The sequence below is a fragment of the Kogia breviceps genome, chromosome 9, assembly GCF_026419965.1.
Source record: "Kogia breviceps isolate mKogBre1 chromosome 9, mKogBre1 haplotype 1, whole genome shotgun sequence".
Taxonomy (NCBI): domain Eukaryota; kingdom Metazoa; phylum Chordata; class Mammalia; order Artiodactyla; family Physeteridae; genus Kogia; species Kogia breviceps.
Genome location: NC_081318.1, coordinates 2,992,075 through 3,013,532, shown reverse-complemented (window position 1 = coordinate 3,013,532; position 21,458 = coordinate 2,992,075). Strand labels below are relative to the sequence as shown.

Genomic DNA, 21,458 nt, shown 5'->3' with positions numbered 1-21,458 from the left:
GAACCTCTGCGAGGAAACCTGCATCGGACGGTGGTCCCACATCTCTGGCTGCAGGACACAGTGCTCTTCCCACCTGTCCACGTCCTAATCCCTGGAGCCTGGGACCACGGTGCCCTGCACGACAACGGCACTCTGGCACGTGCGGTCACGTCAAGGCTCTTGAGATGGGGAGACTGCCCTGGGTTACCCAGGAGGGTCCTCAGAAGTGACAGAGAGAAGCTGCAGAGTCAGAGAAGGAGACGGGAGCACAGAAGCAGAGGTCAGGCTCATATAGGAGGGGCCACGAACCCAGGGTAGTGGGGGTCTCCAGGAGCTGGGAGAGGCAGGGGGCCTCCAGAAGGAGCACAGCCTGTGATGCCTCGACTTTAACTCACTGAAGCCCATTTCGGACTTCCATCCTCCAGAACTCGTAAGACAATAAATGTGCGTTATTTTGAGCCACAAGTTTATGACAATTTGCTACTAAAGCCCTGCGAAGCTCACACGACGCCCTTCTCTACCAGCTTGTGCGCTTGTACAGGACACATGTAGATGCATGAGCTTCTGTATTCAGTGTATACAGCAGACGCTCAGTGAGGGTTTGGAGGGGGCGGTAGGAAGGAGGAGGGAGGGCAGCAGCTTCCGACTCAGATGGACCTGGATTTGAATCTCTGCCCTGTCACGCAGGTGCAACAGCTCTGAGCAAATTTCTTAATTCGGGACTCAAATTCTTCACAGCTAGGTAACAGATGACACCTATCCTTCAGGTGTTCGTGAAGGTTAAATAACAGAGGCCAGGGACTTCCCTGGTGGCGCAGTGGTTAAGACCCCGCGCTCCCAATGCAGGGGGCCCGGGTTTGATCCCTGGTCTGGGAAGTAGATCCCGCACGCATGCCGCAACTAAGCGTCCACATGCTGCAACGAAGGCCCGGCGCAAACAAAAAACTATTAAAAAATAATAACGGTAACAGAGGCCATGTCGAGTGTCTGCATTTTGGACAATAAGCAAGGAAGACAGGGCTGTGAGGCACGATGAGACGCTGTCCACCCACCTCTCCTCTTCCCTGATTCCACATCCTCCTCCCGGCTACGCCCCCGCCCTCTAGAAATCCCCGTCTGGACAGTGAACTTGCCCGCTATCTCGGCCTCTTCCCCGCCCTCGCCCACGCCTCCAGGCCTTGGCAGGACCTGGCTGTCCCGTGCCACCTGCTGTGCAGCTGTCCCGTGCCACCTGCTGTGCAGCTGTCCCACAGACCTGTCCTTCCCTCTGTGTTACTTTCCTGGGGCCTCTGTAACGAAGCACCCCAAACTGGGGGCCTCACAGCAACAGGCATTTATCGTCTCTCGGTTCGGGAGACCAGCAGTCTGAAACCCAGCGCCGTCAGCAGCGCGCTCCCTCTGAAGGCTCCAGGGGAGCGCCCTTCCTGCCCCTTTCAGCTTCGGGGGCTCCCGGGCACCCTCGGCTTCCTCGGCTTGCAGCTGCATCTCTCCACTCTGTGCCTCCACCGTGACGTGGCCTTTCTCTGTGTCCTCCCTCTCTGTGGCTCTCTCTTCTTAGTAGGACACCAGTCATGCTGGGTTGAGGGCCAGCCCTGCTCCGGCGTGACCTCATCTTGACTAACCACAGCTGCAACGACCCAATTTCCAAACGAGGTTGTAGTCTGAGGTCCCAGAAGGGACACGAATCTGGGGGGGGACGCTATTCAACCCAGCGCAGCCTCTTAGCCGCAGCCACCTACCACCGTCCGAGTCCACCGCCGTCACTCCCTGGGGACGGGGGGGCCAGGCACACGTCCCCCTCCACGGCCCGTCCTGCCTCAGCAACTCCGTCCTCCCGCGCGAGTACGACTCACCACGCCTCGGCCTCTCCGCGCCCGACCCCGTGGCCGGCGCGCCTCTCCCTCACCACGTCGGCCGCCCAACGCCAGGGCCGCTCCGTGGCGGGTCACCATCGTCCACAGCTGCTGTCCCTCTGAACCGCACCCCCGCCCCGTGACCGCAGTCTCTCCTCCAGATCGTGTGCCCAGTAACGCATGTGTAGGTGCCTGGGTTAGGCCAGTGGACAGAACACGGAGGCCACACGGGGGAGGGCGCACCGAGTTCTCACGGCACGCTGCACGATTCTGCCTCCCGGGGGGCCGCCGCCCCCTGCCCGGGCCTCCGCTCCACTTCCGGAACCGCTCCTCGATTCGCTAAGCTTCCCTGCCCCGCTGGCCTTCCTTCGTTGCGCCTGGGAAGACCCAGCTTCCGATGCCTCGAGACGGTGCGCCCAGGGGTCATCGCGCCGCCCTTGAGACCCTGTGGAGCCCTGGCACGGAGCCCCAGGAGGCCCTCGCTCGGCCAGCTCACCCCTCACTCCGAAGCCTCCGGCAAACCCGAAAGCCCTGAGGGCGGTGCCCTGGAGCCCACCCTCCTGGCCCACCGCCTGCGGGCCCAGGCCTTGCTGGGGACAGCCGACCCCTGCTCACCCCACACCCGTCCCTCCTCAGCAGGACTCTTCAGGAGTTACCCACACTTTCTCCCCCTTTTCTCTCTCTTGCTACTGGAATCTTCCATCAGCATTTAAATGTGTGGCTCTCCCGTCTTTAAAGCAAAAGAAAACCCCTCCGGCCCTGTTCTCCCCTCCTTGTCCAACTTGGCTCCTTAGGAAGCAGCAGCCTGACTCCGCGCTGTCCCCCCAGGGTCCCCACGTCCCATCACTGCCTCCCCCGGACAGGAGCTGGCCTTTGCCTCTGCTGACTCTCCTTCGTGGAACACAGCTCTCGGGATTTCTTTCTTTTTTCCTTTCACGCGGAAGAAGCGTTGACAGATTTGCACGACACGCTTGCTCAGGGCCCGTATGCTGATCTCTGTGCCGTCCCAGTGTCTGTGCTGCCAACGGGAGCACCTCCGTGGGTTTCCTAACCACATACCTTCTCCTGTCTCCGGACCTGCCGTTCCAGCGTCCCTTGCAGCCCTTTCCTCCTCCCCGCCCCCAGGGCCACCGAGGCGCATGCATTCTTCACCCCCCACACCCTGCCCTGGTGCATCCCCCAAAGACTCTGGCCGCCATTTGCAGAGGTCTCTGTAAATCAGAGGGAATCTTCTATTCCCTTTCTGAGTGACTGACACAGGAACGGCCCACCTGACCCAACTGGACCTGCGGAAGCAGCCCTGGGCTCTTCCTACCGCTTCAGACTCCGAGGCTGCACTCGTTGGCTGTGGGCTCTGGATGCCCAGCAGCTACAGGGAGGGGCTGAGAACCAGTATCAGGACAGCGGAGGACGTAGTGACCAAGGGACAAACTTCACCAACCAGAGAAGGGAGACAGAAAATTCAAGATACTCTTTTTTTTTTTTCTTTTCCCCGAAGGACTGTTCTTGTAAAACACGTTCGTTCTCCACAGCCTGTATGGGAGGCAAGGTGCACGGCCAGGCAAGCGGATGTGTTTCCTTGGGCAGCTGCAGCCATGTCGGTAAGGCTCTGCCTTGTATTTCCTCCTTCACCGGTTCACTCGCTTCATTCCCTCACTTGTGTTGAGATGACACATCAATAAAGTCTTAGCAAACAAGCGAAGACACTCCCCAACATACAGGAAGAACGCCATCCTGCTATCAAGACAACACACACACTTCACACCCACTGGGATGACTAGAATCAAACCAGCATTGGTGAGAATGTGGAGAAACCAGAACCTTCCTATGCTGCTGGTGGGAACGTGAAATGGTACAGCTGCTTTGGACGAGAGTCCAGCAGGTCCATGAACAATTACAGAGAGTCACTACATGGTCAGCAAGTCCACTCTCAGCACTTGCCCCCAAGAGAAGTGAACACATATGTCCGCACAGAAACTCGCACACTAATGTTTGTAAGAAGCATTATTCATCATAGGCAAACGGTGGAAACAACACAATTGCTCACCCACTGGTGAGTAAACAAAATGTGGTATTTCCACATAATGGGATATTATTCAGCTGTTAAAGGGAATGAAGTACTGGTACATGGTACAATGAGGATGAACCTTGAAAACATCATGCTAAGTGATAGAACCTAAACACAAAAGACCACGTATTATATAATTCCATTCATAGGAAACTCCAGAACAGGAAAACCTATGAAGAAAGAAAAGAGATCAGTAGTTGCCTAGGGCTGGGGAGTGTGGAGGCTGGAGGGTGGGATGGGAGGCGCATGAGGGCAATGGTAGCTCAGCACCCAGCTTCTTTCAGGGCGATAAGATGTTCTAAAACTGGCTCTCGCGACGGTTGCACAACTCTGTGCATATACTAAGAGCTATTGAATTGTACACTGTAGATGGGTGAATTACATGATTAGTGAATTTTATCTCAGCAAAGCTGTTAAAAAGCGATGACATGGTCTATGCATGATCTCCGAAGGCCTGTTTCCACTATACGCAAAGTGTGATCCTACTTGTGTTTTTTTGTTTGTTTGCTTTTTAAGACATACACATACACGCATAGGAAACATATCTGGAAATACCCTCCAAAGACTTACAGTGAGTGTCTCTAGGTGGTGGGAATTATGGATTTTTTAAAAATGTATTTTCACATGTTTTCTGAATGTTTTACAATAAGCACGTGATGCCTTTCTATTAAAAAATAATATACTGGGCTGCCCTGGTGGCACAGTGATTAAGAATCCACCTGGTTGGGAGAGAGGGTGATGCAAGAGGGAAGAGATATGGGAACATATGTATATATATAACTGATTCAGTTTGTTGTAAAGGAAAAACTAACACACTATTGTAAAACAATTATACTCCAATAAAGATGTTAAAAAAAAAAAAAAAAAAAGAATCCACCTGGTGATGCGGGGGACATGGGTTCGAGTCCTGGTCCAGGAAGATCCCACATGCCGCAGAACAACTAAGCGTGGGGGCCACAACTACTGGGGCTGTGCTCTAGAGCCCGCAAGCCACAACTACCGAGCCCGCGAGCCACAACTACTAAAGCCCACATGCCTAGAGCTGGTGCTCCGCAACAGGAGAAGCCACCGCAATGAGAAGACCACGCACAGCAACAAAGAGTAGCCCCCGCTCGCCACAACTAGAGAAAGCCCGCGCACAGGAACAAAGACCCAACGCAAACAGAAATTAACTAGTTAATTAAAATAATAATAATAATATACTTAATCATCCACCCTATTTTCAAAAGTAGGTTACTTTTTAAATGGTTATTAGTGTTATAATTAAAAGGACAGTAGGAACACGGACTAAGAGACATAGATTGCCCACTACACAATGTCTTAAAGTTCTTAGAACAGCCCCCCGCCCACACACCGCCCATGATCCCACGATTCGTCTGTGTCCAGAAGAGCTACTGAGCGTCGTGTCCTTAGTGAGCGGTCTGGGGAGAAGGCACGGGGCTGGGTTTAGTTCATAAAGGACAGTAAACGCCCCTTGTGTAATAGCACATCTATAATGATTAATATAAAGTGGTACAATTAAGAACTAAATGGGACCCTCATGAACACATTTCTCCAGATACTTGACTCAGAGTCACTGACTGGGGCTGGAGAGAATAGAGCCCATCATGTTGAACAGAGAAACTGCATCAATAACAGCTTCGCTGGAGATAATGGCATTTCAAACTCTCAAAATATTTGAATATGGTTTCTGATATCGAGGCTGTGGTCTCCAGACAGTAAATCCAAATCCTTCCATTGTCATTCCCCTAGACTGACTTCTTTCACGGGGCCAGACTCCACAGGCACCGAGGCAAACCACACAGCCTGGGAAGGCAGTGACCAGCGCTACCTGAGATGGAGGCCGTGCTGACAGCCCTCGTCAGGGACCAGACACCATGCAGGTCCCAGGCATCCGTCCCGCCTCCCCATGGGTCCCCGGGGCCTGTGTGTGGCTCCAGGAGCCCCCTGGTTCACAGAGTCCTAAAACAGATGCCAGAGGGGATGCAGACTCACAGGCTGGGCTGCACTAACATCTGCTCCAGTAGAGAAAAAGGTAACTGAGTGAACAAACCCTAACACACCAATTAGCTAATGGAATTAAGAGCCCTTTTCTGCACAGCAGACAGACAACACAGGAACCCATAAAGTTTTTTTATAAGATATGTACTTGGACATAAGGAACATTGAAACGGAAAGATATTGGGACTGTCTGCATGGCCACGCAGAATGGCAAGAGAAAAAAGATGAAGAAAACTATCTTAGATCCCAGAAGACAGATACGCTGATTTCTGTGCTGCCGGGAATCCCTGTCTACAGCAGTCCAGTAGGTAAGCAAAGAGCTGTCACGCTGGTTTATTGGGCCTCATATATCTGAATAAACCAGGTTTTGAAAGCAGATGTGCTAAAGTTTCCTGTATCTGCTGGTGTTTCCCAACTGAATCCATGACACGCCTACATTTCAGGCTCAAGGCTGTGACGTATACGCATCTCCATGAGGTTAAGAGCTTGATTGATACACCTGTGTGTATGGGACTTGAACTTGAGGGTGGGGTAGGGGAGACCCAGCACAGGCTTCTGATGGTTGAAAAAGGGATGACTCTCAATTATACAGCATCCCATTGTACTCATGTGCCATCATTCATCCGACCAGTTTCCTGTTGGTTGATAGCTGGGCAGCTTTTTGGAACTTTGTGAGTTCCAACATTACTGTGAAGGTATACACACACACACACACACACACACACACACACACACACACACACACACACACAGGAACATATCTTCATGTACTTATGCAGAAGGGGAGAGAAAGGCCACTTGGAGCCTTTCAAGGCTCCAAGGCTTTCTTGGATTCCTTGGGGTCAAAAACTGCTTTGAACCTTTGGGAACAAAGTACATAGTTGTGACCAGGGCAGAGAGAGGAAAGCCTGGTCCTGCCTGCCCACAGGCAGAGCTGAAGACGGAACCCTCCTCTCCACCAACTTCCTGCTTTGTCTGGGTCAGGCTCAAGAAATGAAAACAAGTCACATTATTAGCAAATGCTGTCTCGATTGAACATAACCATTCGAGAGCAATCTTGGTTATAATCCACAGTGACAACAGTCTTTTATGTTTTCATAGAAGCAGAAGATTAGGTTAAGTTCATGCCACGTTGGCATCATGGACCGCGGGTAGGACATCCACACAATCAGGCTGTGTCTAGCCCGTCAGGCAAAGGAGACAAAGAAGAGAAACCAGTTCTGACCCTGGGGCAACAGCAACACGCTAACAAGGCAACTGCCTTTTGTAGCGCTTTTCAGGTTTCCTCAGGAAACACCTCTATGGTCTGGGAGAGTAAACACATCCACTGCCAGCATTACTTTTCCTTGAAGTCTCCTGATTACTATTAGAAATTCGTGTGAATCCTACCCCCACCCCCCAAATCAAATTTGAGAAATGTTGATACCTCCGGAAGATGTTCACGGTTTTTTTTAACCTTCTGTCGTAAAGCCAGAAACCCTGATGTGGAAGATGCCACACAATATGATATTTCACACTGCTTAAGCCTGTGAGGTCTCTTGGCCGTGAGAGAATTTGCTATTTAGAGCACAAACTTCCTCTCAATCTCTGCTCACCCGCAGACAGTACTAAAGACCATAGACTGTCTCTACTGTTTTTCAAGGACATAATAATACGATCTTGCTCAGCAAGATGTGGGTTTTCAGTTGGCAAGGAGCCTGCCCTCCTCTTTAGATGGTGAGACCCATGTGGCAAAGAGGGTATAAATACATTTACATCAGCAAGATAAAACAACATCTTATTTTTTCATGAATGGTTTTGATGGTTTGTTTTCCCATGAAAGGAAAGATAATTAGAAACTAGAATAAATTATTTTATGAAAATTTCACCATTTTCATTTTCATAAAGGATCTTATGTCATAAGTTTTCTGAACCACTCTGGCGGCTGGGAAACATAAAAGTACCCTTAGCAACACACACATCCTTGCACACACGATAAACAACTCATATCTCCGAGCCAGCACCTCCTGGTCATTGCACACACGAACCCGCTTTAAATTAGCAGCTGTGGTGTCAGGAGCCTCAGGGAGCAGAACAGGGAACAGAGATCAGAGCATCATCAGGTGACACGCAGGTGCAGAGTGACCAGCTGGCGAGGCCTCACTGGGTAAGCTTTGGAATAGGCCACGCCTGCGTCAGAGTCTGGGGACTAAGGTGTTCAACCACCCGACGCCAGGCTCGAGGTTGCCAATTGCTGGAAACGGCCCTCCCGCCTCCGTCCGGTCCGAACCTGAGCGGGGAGCCGCCCGCCCGAGGTCCGGGGCGCTCTCGGCCAGCCCCGTCCGTCAGTCTGTACCCCGCCCCCCGGCCCCGTCCGTCGGTCAGTCCCCCAGCCTGTCGACACAGCCCCGCAGCGCCGTCCATCGGTCGGCCGTCGGGCATTCCCGTCCGTCGGCCTCCCAGCCCGTCGTCCCCTCCCAGCTCCGTCCTTCGGTCTGTCCGTCCCCTCCCCCACCCCCCCGCCCCGTCCGTCGGTCCGTCCCCGTCCGGCTCCCCCCGTCCGGCCCCCGGCGCTGTCAGTCCGCCGTCCGTCCGCGCTCCCGAGTCAGTGCGCCGGACGCAGGGCTGCGGTGGCGTGTGATGACGTCATATGGGTCGCCCGCCCCCGATTGGTCGCGGCCGCCTCACCAGACCACGAGCGGCCGGGCGCGCGGGCGGGGCCGGGCGCGCGGAGGCCACGCCCCCCGGCGCGCGGGCCGGGCCGGGGTCACGTGACCCGGGGCCCTGTCGCCCGCCTTATAAGCCGCGCGGCGAGCTGAACGCCGCGGGCTCAACTCCAGGCGGCCTGGGCCGTGACACTCCTCGGCGACATTCCTCCCTCGGCGAGCCCGCGGGCGGGCGCCCCTCAGCCAGGTACGCGAGGCGCAGCGAGAGGACCCGGGCCGGGGGCGGCGGGGGTGGGGTCCCGGTGTCGGGCCGGGCGGGGATGTCGGGGCCCCGGCGCCTCCATTCCTGGCAGCCGCCCCTCGAGACGGCCTTCCACTGGGATCCTCGGCACCGACCCTCGGGGCTGGGCGCACGCTCTGACCCCAACCCGAGTCCCGGAGTGGGGGGCTGCACCCCCGACCCCAGGTGGGCTCTGCCAATGCTCCTCTCAGTTTGGAGGACTCCAGCACCTTGTCCTGGGGCGGCCTGCCTCCAAGCTAGCTTGGCTGGGTCTGCCTCCTGCAGACGGACGGGGTCTGAAAAACTTCTGGACTGGACGGGCCAGAACTTCCGGGCTTATGCAGAGGGGCACTGCGGCGGGCGCTCAACGCTCAGGTGTACCTAACCTGGCTGCCGCTGAAAACTGCCTGTGCAGCTCCCAGGCGGGGTGTGTGAGCAGGGTCCTTGCAGCCCTCCGCCGCGGCGCCTGCTCGTGGGCTCCCCTGAGCGGCTGACTCCGAGGGCCTTAGGGGTTTCCCTGGACGCGCCGGCGATGACGGCGACCAGAGCCCTCCCTCTGACTGGGCCTCCTTGGACCTGCCACGTCCTTTGGAAGTGAACTTGATCGGGGTTCCACCTCCACACCCCCTTTTCCTTCTAGGAAAGCCTGTCAGACTGGTGGCTGATGCCCAGACTGGACGACCACCCCTGGAGCGGTCCCTGCGCTAAGGGCACGAAGCACAGAAGCCACCTGAGGGCCAGTGCCAGAGGGCTGGAGGCCAAAGTGGGAGAAATGATCACCTCCTCAGTGTCAGGCCCCTCTCCCCTGGTGGCCCACAGTGCCCGGGGCACTGACCCGGCTTACGGGCCCGTGGGCGCTGGTGTGGGAGGCCATGGCGGCAGCGGCCACATCAACAGCTGGCATCACCACTTGGTGCAAAGGAGCCTGGTGCTGTTCTCAGTGGGCGTGGTCCTGGCCCTGGTGCTGAACCTGCTGCAGGTCCAGAGGAACGTCACCCTGTTCCCTGAGGAGGTCATCGCCACCATCTTCTCCTCCGCCTGGTGGGTTCCCCCGTGCTGTGGGACAGCAGCTGGTGAGTAGAAACAGAAGATGTTTGGTTAAGAACGATTTTCAGCCTCTGAGAACCGTTCATTTGAAAATCGAACCATCCGCAGGGGGGGAAGTGTGCATCTCCAGTGATTGTATTTAGAGAAGCGGGGGGAGAGGATGGTGATCCGCAATGCCAGTCTCTGGAGGCTGGAAGCAGCCCAGCGATTGGGGACCAGGTGGGGAGATGATTGGCTGTTTCACGCTTGTGCCAGGCTGACCGAGGTCCTTCCCTCTTACTGATCCGGCCCTGAGGACAGTGTTGGGAGAGCCCGCAGCTGTCATCCCGAGCGAGCTGTGCGATTGGCCGCCGGCAGAACTGGTGAGCGAGGGAACTGCAGTGCGATTGGCTGCCCCAGCAAACATGCTACAGCGCTGGGTAACTGAAAACAAACCGTCACGTGGGCCGAGTGGGCAGAGCTGCTGCCCCAGCGGCCTCCCACACTTCCTTTTTCAGGATGCCCGTGAACGTGCCAAAGCCAGGCCTTCCCCCTGAAACGCTGGGCTCCACAGATGAAGGGAAACAAATCCCCCGTTCAGAGTTTACGGTAGTACACCTGGCCGGCCACAGAACATGGCCCACGGTTAGCAGTCTAAATTGTGGACGGGCGGACTGTCTTTTTTTGAGCAGAATTTCTTGGTCATTTGGCTGGTTTTATAAACTTGCTGAATTGGTCTCAGCCCAGAAGGTCACAGTACTTCTCTGGTCACACAGCATCCACTGATCAGCAAACATCTGTCAGATGCTTTCTGTAGCCTCAGCCCCCCCAGCTGTTGCAAGTATAGAGTGAGCAGACTGCCCCCGTCAAGCATCCTGATCTGGTGGGCAGAGCCAGCGTGTACCTAAGGGACCACGGCGCCACAGGAGGGATGCCGTCCTGTTTGCTTCATAGCTGATGTTTATGGACTGCTTACCTTGCATTTTTATGTTTTGCTTCCCTTCGTCCTTACAACAGGACTCTGCTGTAGCTCCATTTTACAGACGTGGAAACTGAATTACAGAAAGGTTAAGCAACCGTGTCCAAGGGGACACAGCTGAGTGACAGGCCCACTGTTCTTAACTTTGCCTACTCTCCCCCTGGAGTCTGAGTGTGTCCCCTGTGCCGTGGAAACACGTTGCCTTCACAGCACGAGCCTGGAGTGGAGAGCTGTGTTCCAGCCGGGACGTGTCACGGGAGGGATGCTGTGGTTACCAAGCAGTGGGGAGAGTGTTCTCATTTTTGTTCTTGGAAAGACAGGCTCCTACTTGGTTTTTCTAAACCCTTTCAGTACACGGCTATACACACTGGTGCTGTGGCCTCAAGGCCCTCGTGGAAGCTCCCCTCCCCGCTGTACGATGGACCAACACTGATGCAAACGGGAGGCTCCCCGTGTAGGCGCAGAAGTAGCTGCTTATGGATAATTAACCCCTGGCTCCATTCCTTCTGTGCTTCAAACCAAGGAACTGCGATTTTATTTAAAATTTTTCAAAACAGTGGTTTTTGTTTGTTTGTATTCGAGAAGAACAAAAATGTAAAATTAGTTTTAATTCAAATATTACATTGTAGCTGATAAACCTCCTAGGAAAAGGAACGGTTTGAAAAATATGTTAATAACTGCCACGCAGAGATCCCATCATTCTCAGCCGGCGCTCTCTAACGCTGCTACCTTGTCTTTCTTCAACAGCTGTGGTCGGCTTGCTGTACCCCTGCATTGACAGCCACCTTGGAGAGCCACACAAGTTTAAGAGGGAGTGGGCCAGCGTGATGCGGTGCGTGGCAGTTTTTGTTGGTATCAATCACGCCAGTGCTGTATCCTTCAGTGGGTGTGCCGTCCAGAGCAGCTTCTTACGTTATACGTTGAAAGTTTCGTTACTTTTCATGAGCATATATCACATCATGGGTCAGCTGAACCATCTTCTTCCGAGTATGTTATTTCAGAGCACGTTGCTCAGTTTACTCTCAGAAGCCTCAGAATGGTTCTTGGAGTCCTTTCGGTTCATTTCAGGAAACAACAGTTAACGCCGGGAACGGAGTGGACGTCTTTAGCCTGTCCTTTCTCGGGCAGTACCTGTTGGATCCTCAGAGCTAACTTTGTGAACTCCCCTTACATTTCTACCTTACATCCTTGCACCGCGAAGACCTGGTTCCTGGGGCCCAGTGAGAAGTGGTGAGAGCATCACTCTTCTTGGCTGATCCTCCCAGAAGGTGGAGGAGAAGCCTGTCTGCTTCTCTGTCCCTCCCCGGCATGACCAGGAAGGCCCAGGGCCAGTCAGAAGTGGTGGCCTCTGGAATAGGGTTCTTAGTGGAGGTTAACTTCAGGACCAGGTTCTGGTATCCGTGGGTGGAATGCACGACACAAAACATGCGGCAGGTCTGTACACAGTGCGTTTTTCCGGAAGACGGGCCGTGGTTTACCGGGTCTCACAAGATTTATGGTTTCTTTAGCACAACTAGATTATATTTTTAAATCCTGGAGAAAGTTATTTTTAGAGTTACTGCTTCTTAAATCTGCTCTAGCCTGATTTTAATGATAAGAATGTCAGAAAAGGGTATTATAAGAGGTCTGGGCTCTGACAAACTTGTTTCATCCACAGTTGATAAGCGGTGTTGTGACGGAAGCCAGTCGTGTCTCCACCAGCTGCGACCGTGTCGTGTTAGATGCCATTCTGGTGAGGTGTCCTCTTGCAGCCGTGGAGCAAAGACTGTGCTTGCTCAGTTCAACTTACTAATAAAAGCAAGAAGTGCAAGGGGAACTATAGATGACTTGCTAGCAAAGTATGTTGTTGGTTGAAATACCAGCAGAATTTTATATGTAGCTTTCAGGAAGTTTACTTGTAAAGTCAAGTTTTCGACCCAGGGATCCCAGAGAAGTTCCAGGTCTTCTTGGTCACGGTAACCTTGTATCCAGCAGATGCTCTCTGCAGCTCACCTGGCAGCTTCTATGGATGAAGAGTTGTGTGTGCACACATAATTGTAGGCCCTAGGGCTTTTTTGGGTTTGACCATATTAAAAATCGTTACGATTTTCCTTAACTCTGCATCGCCAGAAACTGGACTTTGCCAATAACGTTCAGCTCTCCTTGACGTTAGCAGCCCTGTCTTTGGGCCTCTGGTGGACATTTGACCGTTCAAGAAGTGGCCTTGGGCTTGGGATCACCATCGCCTTCCTTGCCACCGTGGTCACTCAGCTGCTGGTGTACAATGGTGTCTATCAGTAAGCACACGCTCTCAAACATCACCTCCGTCCGGAAGCTGTTACTTAACTTTAAAAAAAAATACCTTCTAAGCTGAGAAGTCACGTTTTTTCTGTAATTATATAGCATAAACTTAGACGTGAAATTCTCAACAACGCTGCTTGTTGTTGATTCACGTATTAAAAATGCACCACGCGTAATTTAATGTAAAGGAAAACTGAGCAGTGGCCGTGAGTGTGGATGTCACATACTAGCGCTCTTGGTGCGCCGTGTGCCTGCCCCGCCTGCGCCGGGGGAACCGGCTGCCCAGGGGCTCATGTCTCCTTCTCTCCAGGTACACGTCCCCGGATTTTCTGTACATCCGCTCCTGGCTCCCGTGCATCTTCTTCTCGGGAGGTGTGACCGTGGGGAACATAGGACGACAGCTGGCCATGGTACGTACAACTGTCACCCGCGTGCCCGACTGTTGTTTCCAGCTTGATAGGCTTAGTGTACGTAATACATTATGATTGGTGTTGATAAATATCTAGTTGAGACTTGCAACAATTATTCAGAAAAGCGTATTTGAAAAAGATAGGTACAATGCCCAGGTTAACTCTTTGCTAAATTATACAGATTCAGGGAATTGTAAGCTCACAATGAGCGCTAAAAGGAGCTCGAGTTCCACTCACGTTACAGATGAACTGCAGCCCCTGTGATTACCGGCAGAGAAAAGTTACTGCATGGCTAAATGAATGATCTATAATGAGTTTCCTCCCTGCCTTCACGCAGGTACAGACGATGCTATGCTAGGGAAAGGACCCCAGGCCAGGCCCCTGGGAGTGCGGACCGGGCTGGGAGGGGCTCAGCATCCCCGGGTAGGTGGACTCCAGCCTGGACCCTGTCTAATAACTAAAGAGAGAGAAACGGGACCCCCCCTGCACAGAGCCATTTCCCGAGAGCCAGAAAGACAAACGAAGTCAGGATAATTAGCAGTTCTTTTCAGGAGTTAATGATCGACACTTGAGCACTTTGATGAAATGTGGATATTTAACTGTCATTTTGAATAGACTCTGATTCGAAGGCTTAAATAAAATGAACTTTAAAAAAGCAACTAGAATCTTATAAGGGCCGTTTCTCTCAGAGACAATCTGGGGCTTTCTCAGAAACTTGACTTGGTTCCTCATATGGTGATGGTTTTTTATTTTTAAACAATTTTTTTTTGTTTTTATAATTTTATTTATTTATTTATTACTGGCTGCGTTGGGTCTTCATCGCGGTGCACGGGCTCCTCATTGCGGTGGCTTCTCTTGTTGCGGAGCACGGGCTCTAGGCATGCGGGCTTCAGTAGTTGTGGCTCACGGGCTCTAGAGCGCAGGCTCAGTAGTTGTGGCGCATGGGCTCAGTTGCTCCGCGGCATGCGGGATCTTCCCGGAGCAGGGCTCGAACCTGTGTCCCTTGCATTGGCAGGCGGATTCTTAACCACTTGTGCCACCAGGGAAGCCCTCATATGGTGTTTTTAAAAGCAAGATGTTTATCTGTGCCAGCTGATACTGGCTTGGGAGAGCCAAATTTGAAGGCTGCTTGGCTGTTTCATAAAAATGGAAGTAATTTCAAAAAGGTAGAATTTGTAATGTGTTCCACCGGTTCCTGAGCCCAAACCATCCTTGCCTTCTACCCTTTTGTGATTCTGTGTGGATCTGCTTGCCAAAACGAAAAGACCCAACTGAAAAAACTTTCTTTCTCGACCCCTCATCAGCATCAGAGGACCTGGCTCTTCCCACACTCACGGTGGCCACAGTCTCGTGGTGCCCCTGTGCTGCTCCCTGGAGCCCTTTATGGTTCAGAGTAGAACGAGGCAGCTCTATGATCCCTTACTGCTTTGGGATTTTTATTTCAGGGCCATTTAGTTGAGGATTCCTAGTCAGGCTTTTGAGATAAGTTGTCTTCAACCCCCGTGACTCTTCGTGGAGTTAAAACTGACAACATATGGGGCTTCCCTGGTGGCGCAGTGGTTGAGAGTCCGCCTGCCGATGCAGGGGACGCGGGTTCGTGCCCCGGTCCGGGAGGATCCCACATGCCACGGAGCGGCTGGGCCTGTGAGCCGTGGCCGCTGGGCCTGCGCGTCCGGAGCCTGTGCTCCGCAACGGGAGAGGCCACAACGGTGAGAGGCCCGCGTACCGCAAAAAAAAAAAAAAAAATTGACAGCATTCAGCCAGTTGGTTATAACTTCGGGAGACTGGGCTGATGCTGCCGTGCATTTCTGATGAAGGCTTTTAACCAGCTTTAATAAGTAAGGGTCCTTTTGATGGAGGTAGACACTACACGTCATGCACAAGTTCCTAACGCCTAGAGACGGATGAAGGTAACTTACTTTACAAGAGCGGCACGCTCACATCCTTGGTCACGACGCCGAGTGAAGGTGGTTTTATCAGCGATCGTTCCATCCTCGTCGTAGGCGTTTTCGTTGTTTTACACCTAACTTAAGGCAGCTGGCATAATTGTAATTCTCCCGACTTAAGCTTTTTCTTCTTTTTCACTCTTTAAAGCTGGGGAAAGAACTTGTGTTTGGATGTTACTGTTGTGTCTTGATACCGGAGGGTGATGAACATCCCAGGTCATCGACGGGAAACAACCCTCCCGGGTCTCTGAGCCCAGCGCTCCTGCCGTACTTACATCCGTGAAAATTTAAACCCTTACGCCTGGATCCCAGCCGAAGGGGGAAGTGGCAGGCCCTTTCCAGCTGAAGGAGCAGTCACAGCTGGTTTTACCGACTCCCCCTCTGGCTGCTGCATCCCGCGTGGGTCCTCGGAACAGATGTGGCAGCGAGCGCTCGCTGCGGGCTGCTCCAAGGGAGAAAAAAGCTAGGTCTCTCTTCTCCAGGTTTCCAAACCCAGCGGGGGGCAGTCAGTGTGAATGAAGGCAAAACGATCACAGATCACGTCACAGCTGTGTTTCTGCCAGAAGCTGGGCGAGCGAATGAGGGAGACTTACTCCTATTATAGTTACTTGAGGCCTGAGATTGAGGAACCAGGTTTAAGTAGTTTTAAAGGATCGGTCAGTCAGATTGGCAAAGGCGTGCAGCACTTGCTCCCACGGTAGGGAACAGGACAGGGGTGTGTAAAGGAATGAAAGTGGCAATTTCTGAGAAGGAGAACTGCAGGTAGTTTGGGGGTTTTTTCTCTTTTGCATTTTTAAAATTTGCAATGAAAACATTACAGTTGACCGTTGGAGAGCACGTGGCTTGGGGCACCAGCCCTCCGAGAAGTTGAAAATCCGAGTGTAATGTAGAGTCAGCCCTCCGCATCCGTGGATTTAACCAACCACAGACCACGCAGCGCTATAGTATTTACTATTGAAAAAATCCGCATTTAAGTGGAACCATGCTATTCAAACCCGTGTTGTGCAAGGGCCAGCTGTACTTGTATAACTGGAAGCACTGAGGTGCTTCTAGGTGTGTACAGGAGTTTGTGACTGAGGTCTCTGCAGCGGATGGATGTGTGTCGGGAGGTGGGCAGACCTGCTGCTGCACCCTGCTGAGATTGTTTACGTGGAGGTCACTGCAGGACTCTGGTCCCTGTGCCTCTGTGCTGTCTGTCTCATGGGAGCAAAGCCTTGGCCTTGGGTTGCGGATGACAAAGCGGCAAGTCGGTCCCCCCAGAGCTCCCAGACTCTCATCCCTACCCCAGCAGCCCCTCCCTGAGTCTGTCCAGACTGGCCTCTGCCTTTCTGTTTCTCTCTTCTTCCATCCTTCAAAGTGTCTGTAAGCGAATCTACCCTGAAGGCAGTAGAGAGTCTCAATAAAAAGTCCACCTTTGTCCACTGGGAACTGCGTAGCCTTCACATCCAATTCCGCTGACTCTTGAACCTTTCAGCCTCTACCCCCCTCTCAGCAGATCCTCTGTCCACCTGGCCTTGAACTGAGGATGCTGCCTTCCTTGCCACTCCCACGGGTCGGCAGGCGGCCTCTCTAAAATGTGCTGTTGCAGCAGTAAAAGATAAGTGCGTGAAGCCAAAATTGTATTTTTCTTGAGAACAGAATTGGAAGTGTAGGAAATTAAACTTGCTTCAGATTATATCAGAGCTGAAGAATGAAAACTACATTTACAGTAAGGTTTGTTTTAGAAAACTGTGACTCCCCGTGACATGTGAGTGTCCCTGCCCAACTGTAGCCTTTCCCGGGACTTTTTGTTGGGTGGATGTGATGGGCTGGAGCGAGGACGCCGCAGTAAAAGCATCTGCAGGTGCGGCTGCCACCCTCCACCTGCCGGACCGCTGCCGTTTCCGATCCCAGTCCCGTGGGCCCGGGCTGCGGGGACCCTAGCACATGAGCCAGGGGCACTGAGGCTCGTGCATCCTAACGCACTGGGGGGGGTGTGTGCCCTGCTGTTGTGTATTTCTGTCCAAGAATTGTTAAACTTATGTTTATTCTCTTTGGGGAGTCCTGAAAGTTTCGGCTGGGACGGAGTGGCACCTTGCTAGAATCTTTCTCACCCAAGAAAGTCTTTAAAAAGAGCAAGTTAAACATTTTCTTTTTAAAGAAGGAGTTAAAATACTTAAGCCAAGTCTTTATTTTCTTTCCTCAAAGAAAGGGAAAAAATTAACAGCTTATTTGTAAAAGTGAGCTTATTCTTTGTTAGGAATTTGAAAACTCATTTCCATCCTTAAGACCCAGGAAATGGCTCAGTGCCTTAGAAAGGGCATTGGTCCGCACCGCCCGTTTCCTGTGCTCTGGCTGTGCCGCTGGGCCCGCAGACGGAAGACGGGTCTGACGTGGTATTTTGGGGGCAGCGTTTAAGAGTGAATTCTTGGTTTAAAACTTCACCATGTAAGGCTTTTGTGGCGAGTGAGGCTTTTGTGGCGAGACATGATTCGAGTGAAGACCACGAAGGTCTGAAGGTGGAGACCTTAGGTGGGCGCTGGTCAGCGAGCACAGTGACCAGGCTGCCCGAGTCCCGTGCGACGTGGCTCTGTTCCCTCTGAGGGGACCGTCCCAGCGCCTCTGCACCCCTCCCCCTCGCACCTTCTCAGTTCCCGCCGCCCTTCAAGGAAACGCGGTTACCGCCAAGGGCAGCCGTGCCCCAAACCTACAGGCCGCCTTTGCTGGAGTGTTAAATGGTCCGAGTGGCTTTTTCTTTGTGGTATGTGTTGTCAGCCTCCATGTTTAAAAGTGAGTCCGTAGCATCATTTTATAGAATTTGTATCTGTTGCAGTTTGTAGCTTCTTAAAGTCTTTTCTCAAAAAAAGTAAGGCTTCCAACTGCCACAGTGAAGAGCGTAGCCCCGCTTCCTGGGGCCCAGGCCCCAGACACCTGGTCACAGGTGCACTTCCCTGGCACGTGGAATTCAGTTTGCCTTTCCTGTTTGCCAGCCCGCGGCTGCTGGCAGTAATAACAACATTAATTAGCACTTCTGTGGCGCTCAATAGTTTCACTGTGGGCCGACTGAGCCCTGAAACGGCAGTCTGGAGGTAGGGACTGTTGTCAGCCCGCTTCAGAGATGGGGAAACCCAAACTCAGGAGGCTGACCACCTGCCCGAGTGGGTGCAGCGCAGGGCTGGAGCCGGGCGCCTCGGGAGCGTGCAGAGCTGCCCGTGCACGCCGCTCCCCTTGGCCGGCCGCCGGCCGCCAAGCCAGAGGTTAGAACATGTGCTGGGCCCTGGCTCCGTGGCAGCAGGCGTGGAGGCCTCTCCTCATGCAGCCCCATGACCTCAGGAGGGTCATCTGGTCTTGGATCTGCTCCTCCAGTGGAACACTGTCCTCTGCTGAGGACCGGCCAGGGACCACGGTGACAAGTGCAGGGCTCACCGCCCTGAGTTTCTGTGCAGGTCACTGAGGAAGCGTGTGTAGAAACGGCTCCTGAGCTGTGCCACCCTCCACCTGGCCTGAGAGGGACGGGCCCTGTTCTCCGGGTGAAACAGTGGCTCCTAGCCCTCCTAGCGACGGGCCGGGAGAGGGTCGCCGTGGGGTTGTTGGAGCTGGTCTCTGCCATCTTATCCGACTCAAAGGAATTTTTTATCTTTCACTTTTTAGGATCGGCTTAATTGCTCATTAAAATATGTATACATTTAGTGCTGATCTTCTCTTGCTCCTTTTTCTCTTTTTACATGCAGGGTGTTCCTGAAAAGCCACATAGCGACTGAATCTTCAAACCCACTGATCCTGAAGAATGGCAAGATCTGGGAGAAAATCTGTGGTACTGGACTGTGACAAAGATTATCTTTTTTCCTCAGTAATCTTTTTAGATTGGGCTGACTGTACAAGTGACTCCTGGCAAACAGTTCAGCTGTTTTAGAGAAGCAGACTGGGAAGATGACCACCTGTGTTGAGATGTCACCTTGCCCGACGGCATTCATGCCTGGGTCTGCTCAGGAGGCACCGAGTGCAGGCCGGCCGGCCGCAGGGTCCCGAGGATTCGGTTTCATGTGTCATTAAAAGCAAGTTGCCATATTTCCAAGCCTTGAACTAAAGCCTAACTACCAGCTCTGGTTTTGTATCAGCGCCCAGGGGAGAGCTCGATGGTGCTTACAAAGATGAAGTGTGATAAAATAGGAATATTACTTATCCAAAAGATTTCTGAAATAGGGTTGTGCAAAAAAAGAGAAAGGCAGGGGCGGCGAGCTTAGGGTGGCGGCACCAGGCGCCCCGTCCCGCAGCGGCACGTGTGTCCCAGCGCACGGCTGTGCTTTTCATTCCTGCGTGGAGTCGCATGTAGACAATCTTACTGAGAGCTGAAGGCAATGGGGGGTCATCGTTCTGCACTGTGATGTGCTGGAATGCCCACCTCCGTATGTACGCAGTCTATCCAGAACCCGTAATCATCTAGGAGGGGCACCTGCCTGCCGTGTGTCTCGGCCTTGGTGAGCCAGAATCGTGTGTTGCTTCTTTGATGCTCCAGAACAGAGATGACTGGGTTTTTTTCCCACAGCCCTATGGGATTTGCAATCTGTGATTGCCTTGTAAAAAGAAGAGTGCGTATGTCGCTGTATTAAACATTTGGTGTTTCTAAAACTCAAAGACGTGGCGAGCACAATGTATCCATTGATGGCGCACAGACCATGTTTGTGAGACCCAGTTTGCAAGCACTGGGTCTTCAACTTCAAGTGCAATGTATATGAAAACCAACCTGAGCCTTGTATCCTCTTAAATATTTATTTTTTTAACGTATGAGGTGTTACAGAGGGTTCTCCATTTCAGTGCTGCATGGGGGCAAAATTCAGCAACAGCCCCTCTCAGTTGTGCAGTTACTTCGTTGCTGTGCTCTCCACTGAGCCGGTCCTTTGAAATACTCCAGTTTTGTGCGTTTAGTAAACTTGTAATTTTTACTCACAAATTTACCTTTTTGTATTTTGCAATTTAAATGTTTTGGTTGTTTCACACTCTGTGAACATGGCTTTGATGAAAAGACTGCTTCCCCTTGAGCAGCTGGCGGTCAGAGCCACTGCCGGCAGCCGTGGGCTGGGCTCTCGGCTCCCCTCCCGTGATGGTCCTCGTCGCAGTTGGGTTTTGTTTTGAGGAAAATATCCTGGAGTAAATTTTAGGTTGCTGTAGCTGATTTGTTTTAGAGGAATTTTGTTTAAAAGAAAATAGGATCATTCTGAACTTTGCAATGACCCCCTTACACGTTTTTCTGAAATCAAACAGCTGTGTGAAAAGAGTTTCCAATGAGGCTATCAGCATTTTATGAAAAACCAGAAGTTATTAGATGAGAGCAGGCATTGAATCTTTCAAATTTACTTGATCATGCACAGTGAGTATTTTTTTCTCTTAAACTGGAAATAAATCTATATCTGTTAGAAACAATGTAGCCAAAAGATGTGAATCTGAAGAATTTTGTTGCCAATACTTTATAGCAAGTATATGAACCAAAGTCGTTTGAGTTGATAAAAATGTAAAATAGTGTGAACAAACTTTGCACTGCACCAGGTTTGAACATCTAGTGAGACTCACATTCACACGAAGTTTTCAGCATTGTGTTCTTTTGCATTCATTTTTTACTTTTATTAAAGGTTCAAAACCAACCATCGTATTTATGGGCTTTTCTTTAAAAGGCGGGGATTCTCTCTGTAGGATATTCAGATTTGGAATGGAAGAATATTTTATAGCTTTTCAAAATGTACTGAGTTTCGACACAACCTCTTGGGAAAACTCCTTTTCCTCACGGTGGAAGGTGACGTGTTGTTAGCCCACTTTAACGTCCTCCTACCCCTCCCGCTGACCCTGGGAAGTTGGGCGTCTTCTCGGGCCTTGCTCTGTCCTCGCCCAGGAACGCTACCCTCTCTCTCGGGGAGAGAGGGCCCTTTCTCCCTGTACTAGAAAGGGGTGGGGGAGGTCTGGGCGCCCAGAAAACAGAGCCCAGGGAAAGGGTAGAGCATCCAGCCCAAGTAACAGCCA

At 52.2% G+C, this 21,458-nt stretch overlaps 1 protein-coding gene across 1 annotated transcript; it reads left to right on the top strand.

Annotated features, from left to right (window-relative positions):
• The first annotated feature begins 8,606 nt into the window (after positions 1-8,606).
• Positions 8,607-21,085, top strand: INSIG1 (insulin induced gene 1). The gene is made up of 6 exons (XM_059073590.2): positions 8,607-8,793; positions 9,467-9,899; positions 11,579-11,703; positions 12,941-13,107; positions 13,422-13,521; positions 19,178-21,085. Exons 2-6 carry the CDS (start codon positions 9,491-9,493, stop codon positions 19,205-19,207), a joined length of 831 nt encoding a protein of 276 aa, XP_058929573.1. The 5' UTR covers positions 8,607-8,793; positions 9,467-9,490; the 3' UTR covers positions 19,208-21,085.
• The last annotated feature ends 373 nt before the right edge of the window (positions 21,086-21,458 follow it).

Coding starts and splice junctions, on each gene's coding strand:
- INSIG1 (XM_059073590.2), top strand. CDS start 9,491: ATGCCCAGACTGGACGACCACCCCTGGAGCGGTCCCTGCGCTAAGGGC. Junction 9,900..11,578: donor GTGCTGTGGGACAGCAGCTG/GTGAGTAGAAAC, acceptor TTTCTTCAACAG/CTGTGGTCGGCTTGCTGTAC. Junction 11,704..12,940: donor GTATCAATCACGCCAGTGCT/GTATCCTTCAGT, acceptor CTGCATCGCCAG/AAACTGGACTTTGCCAATAA.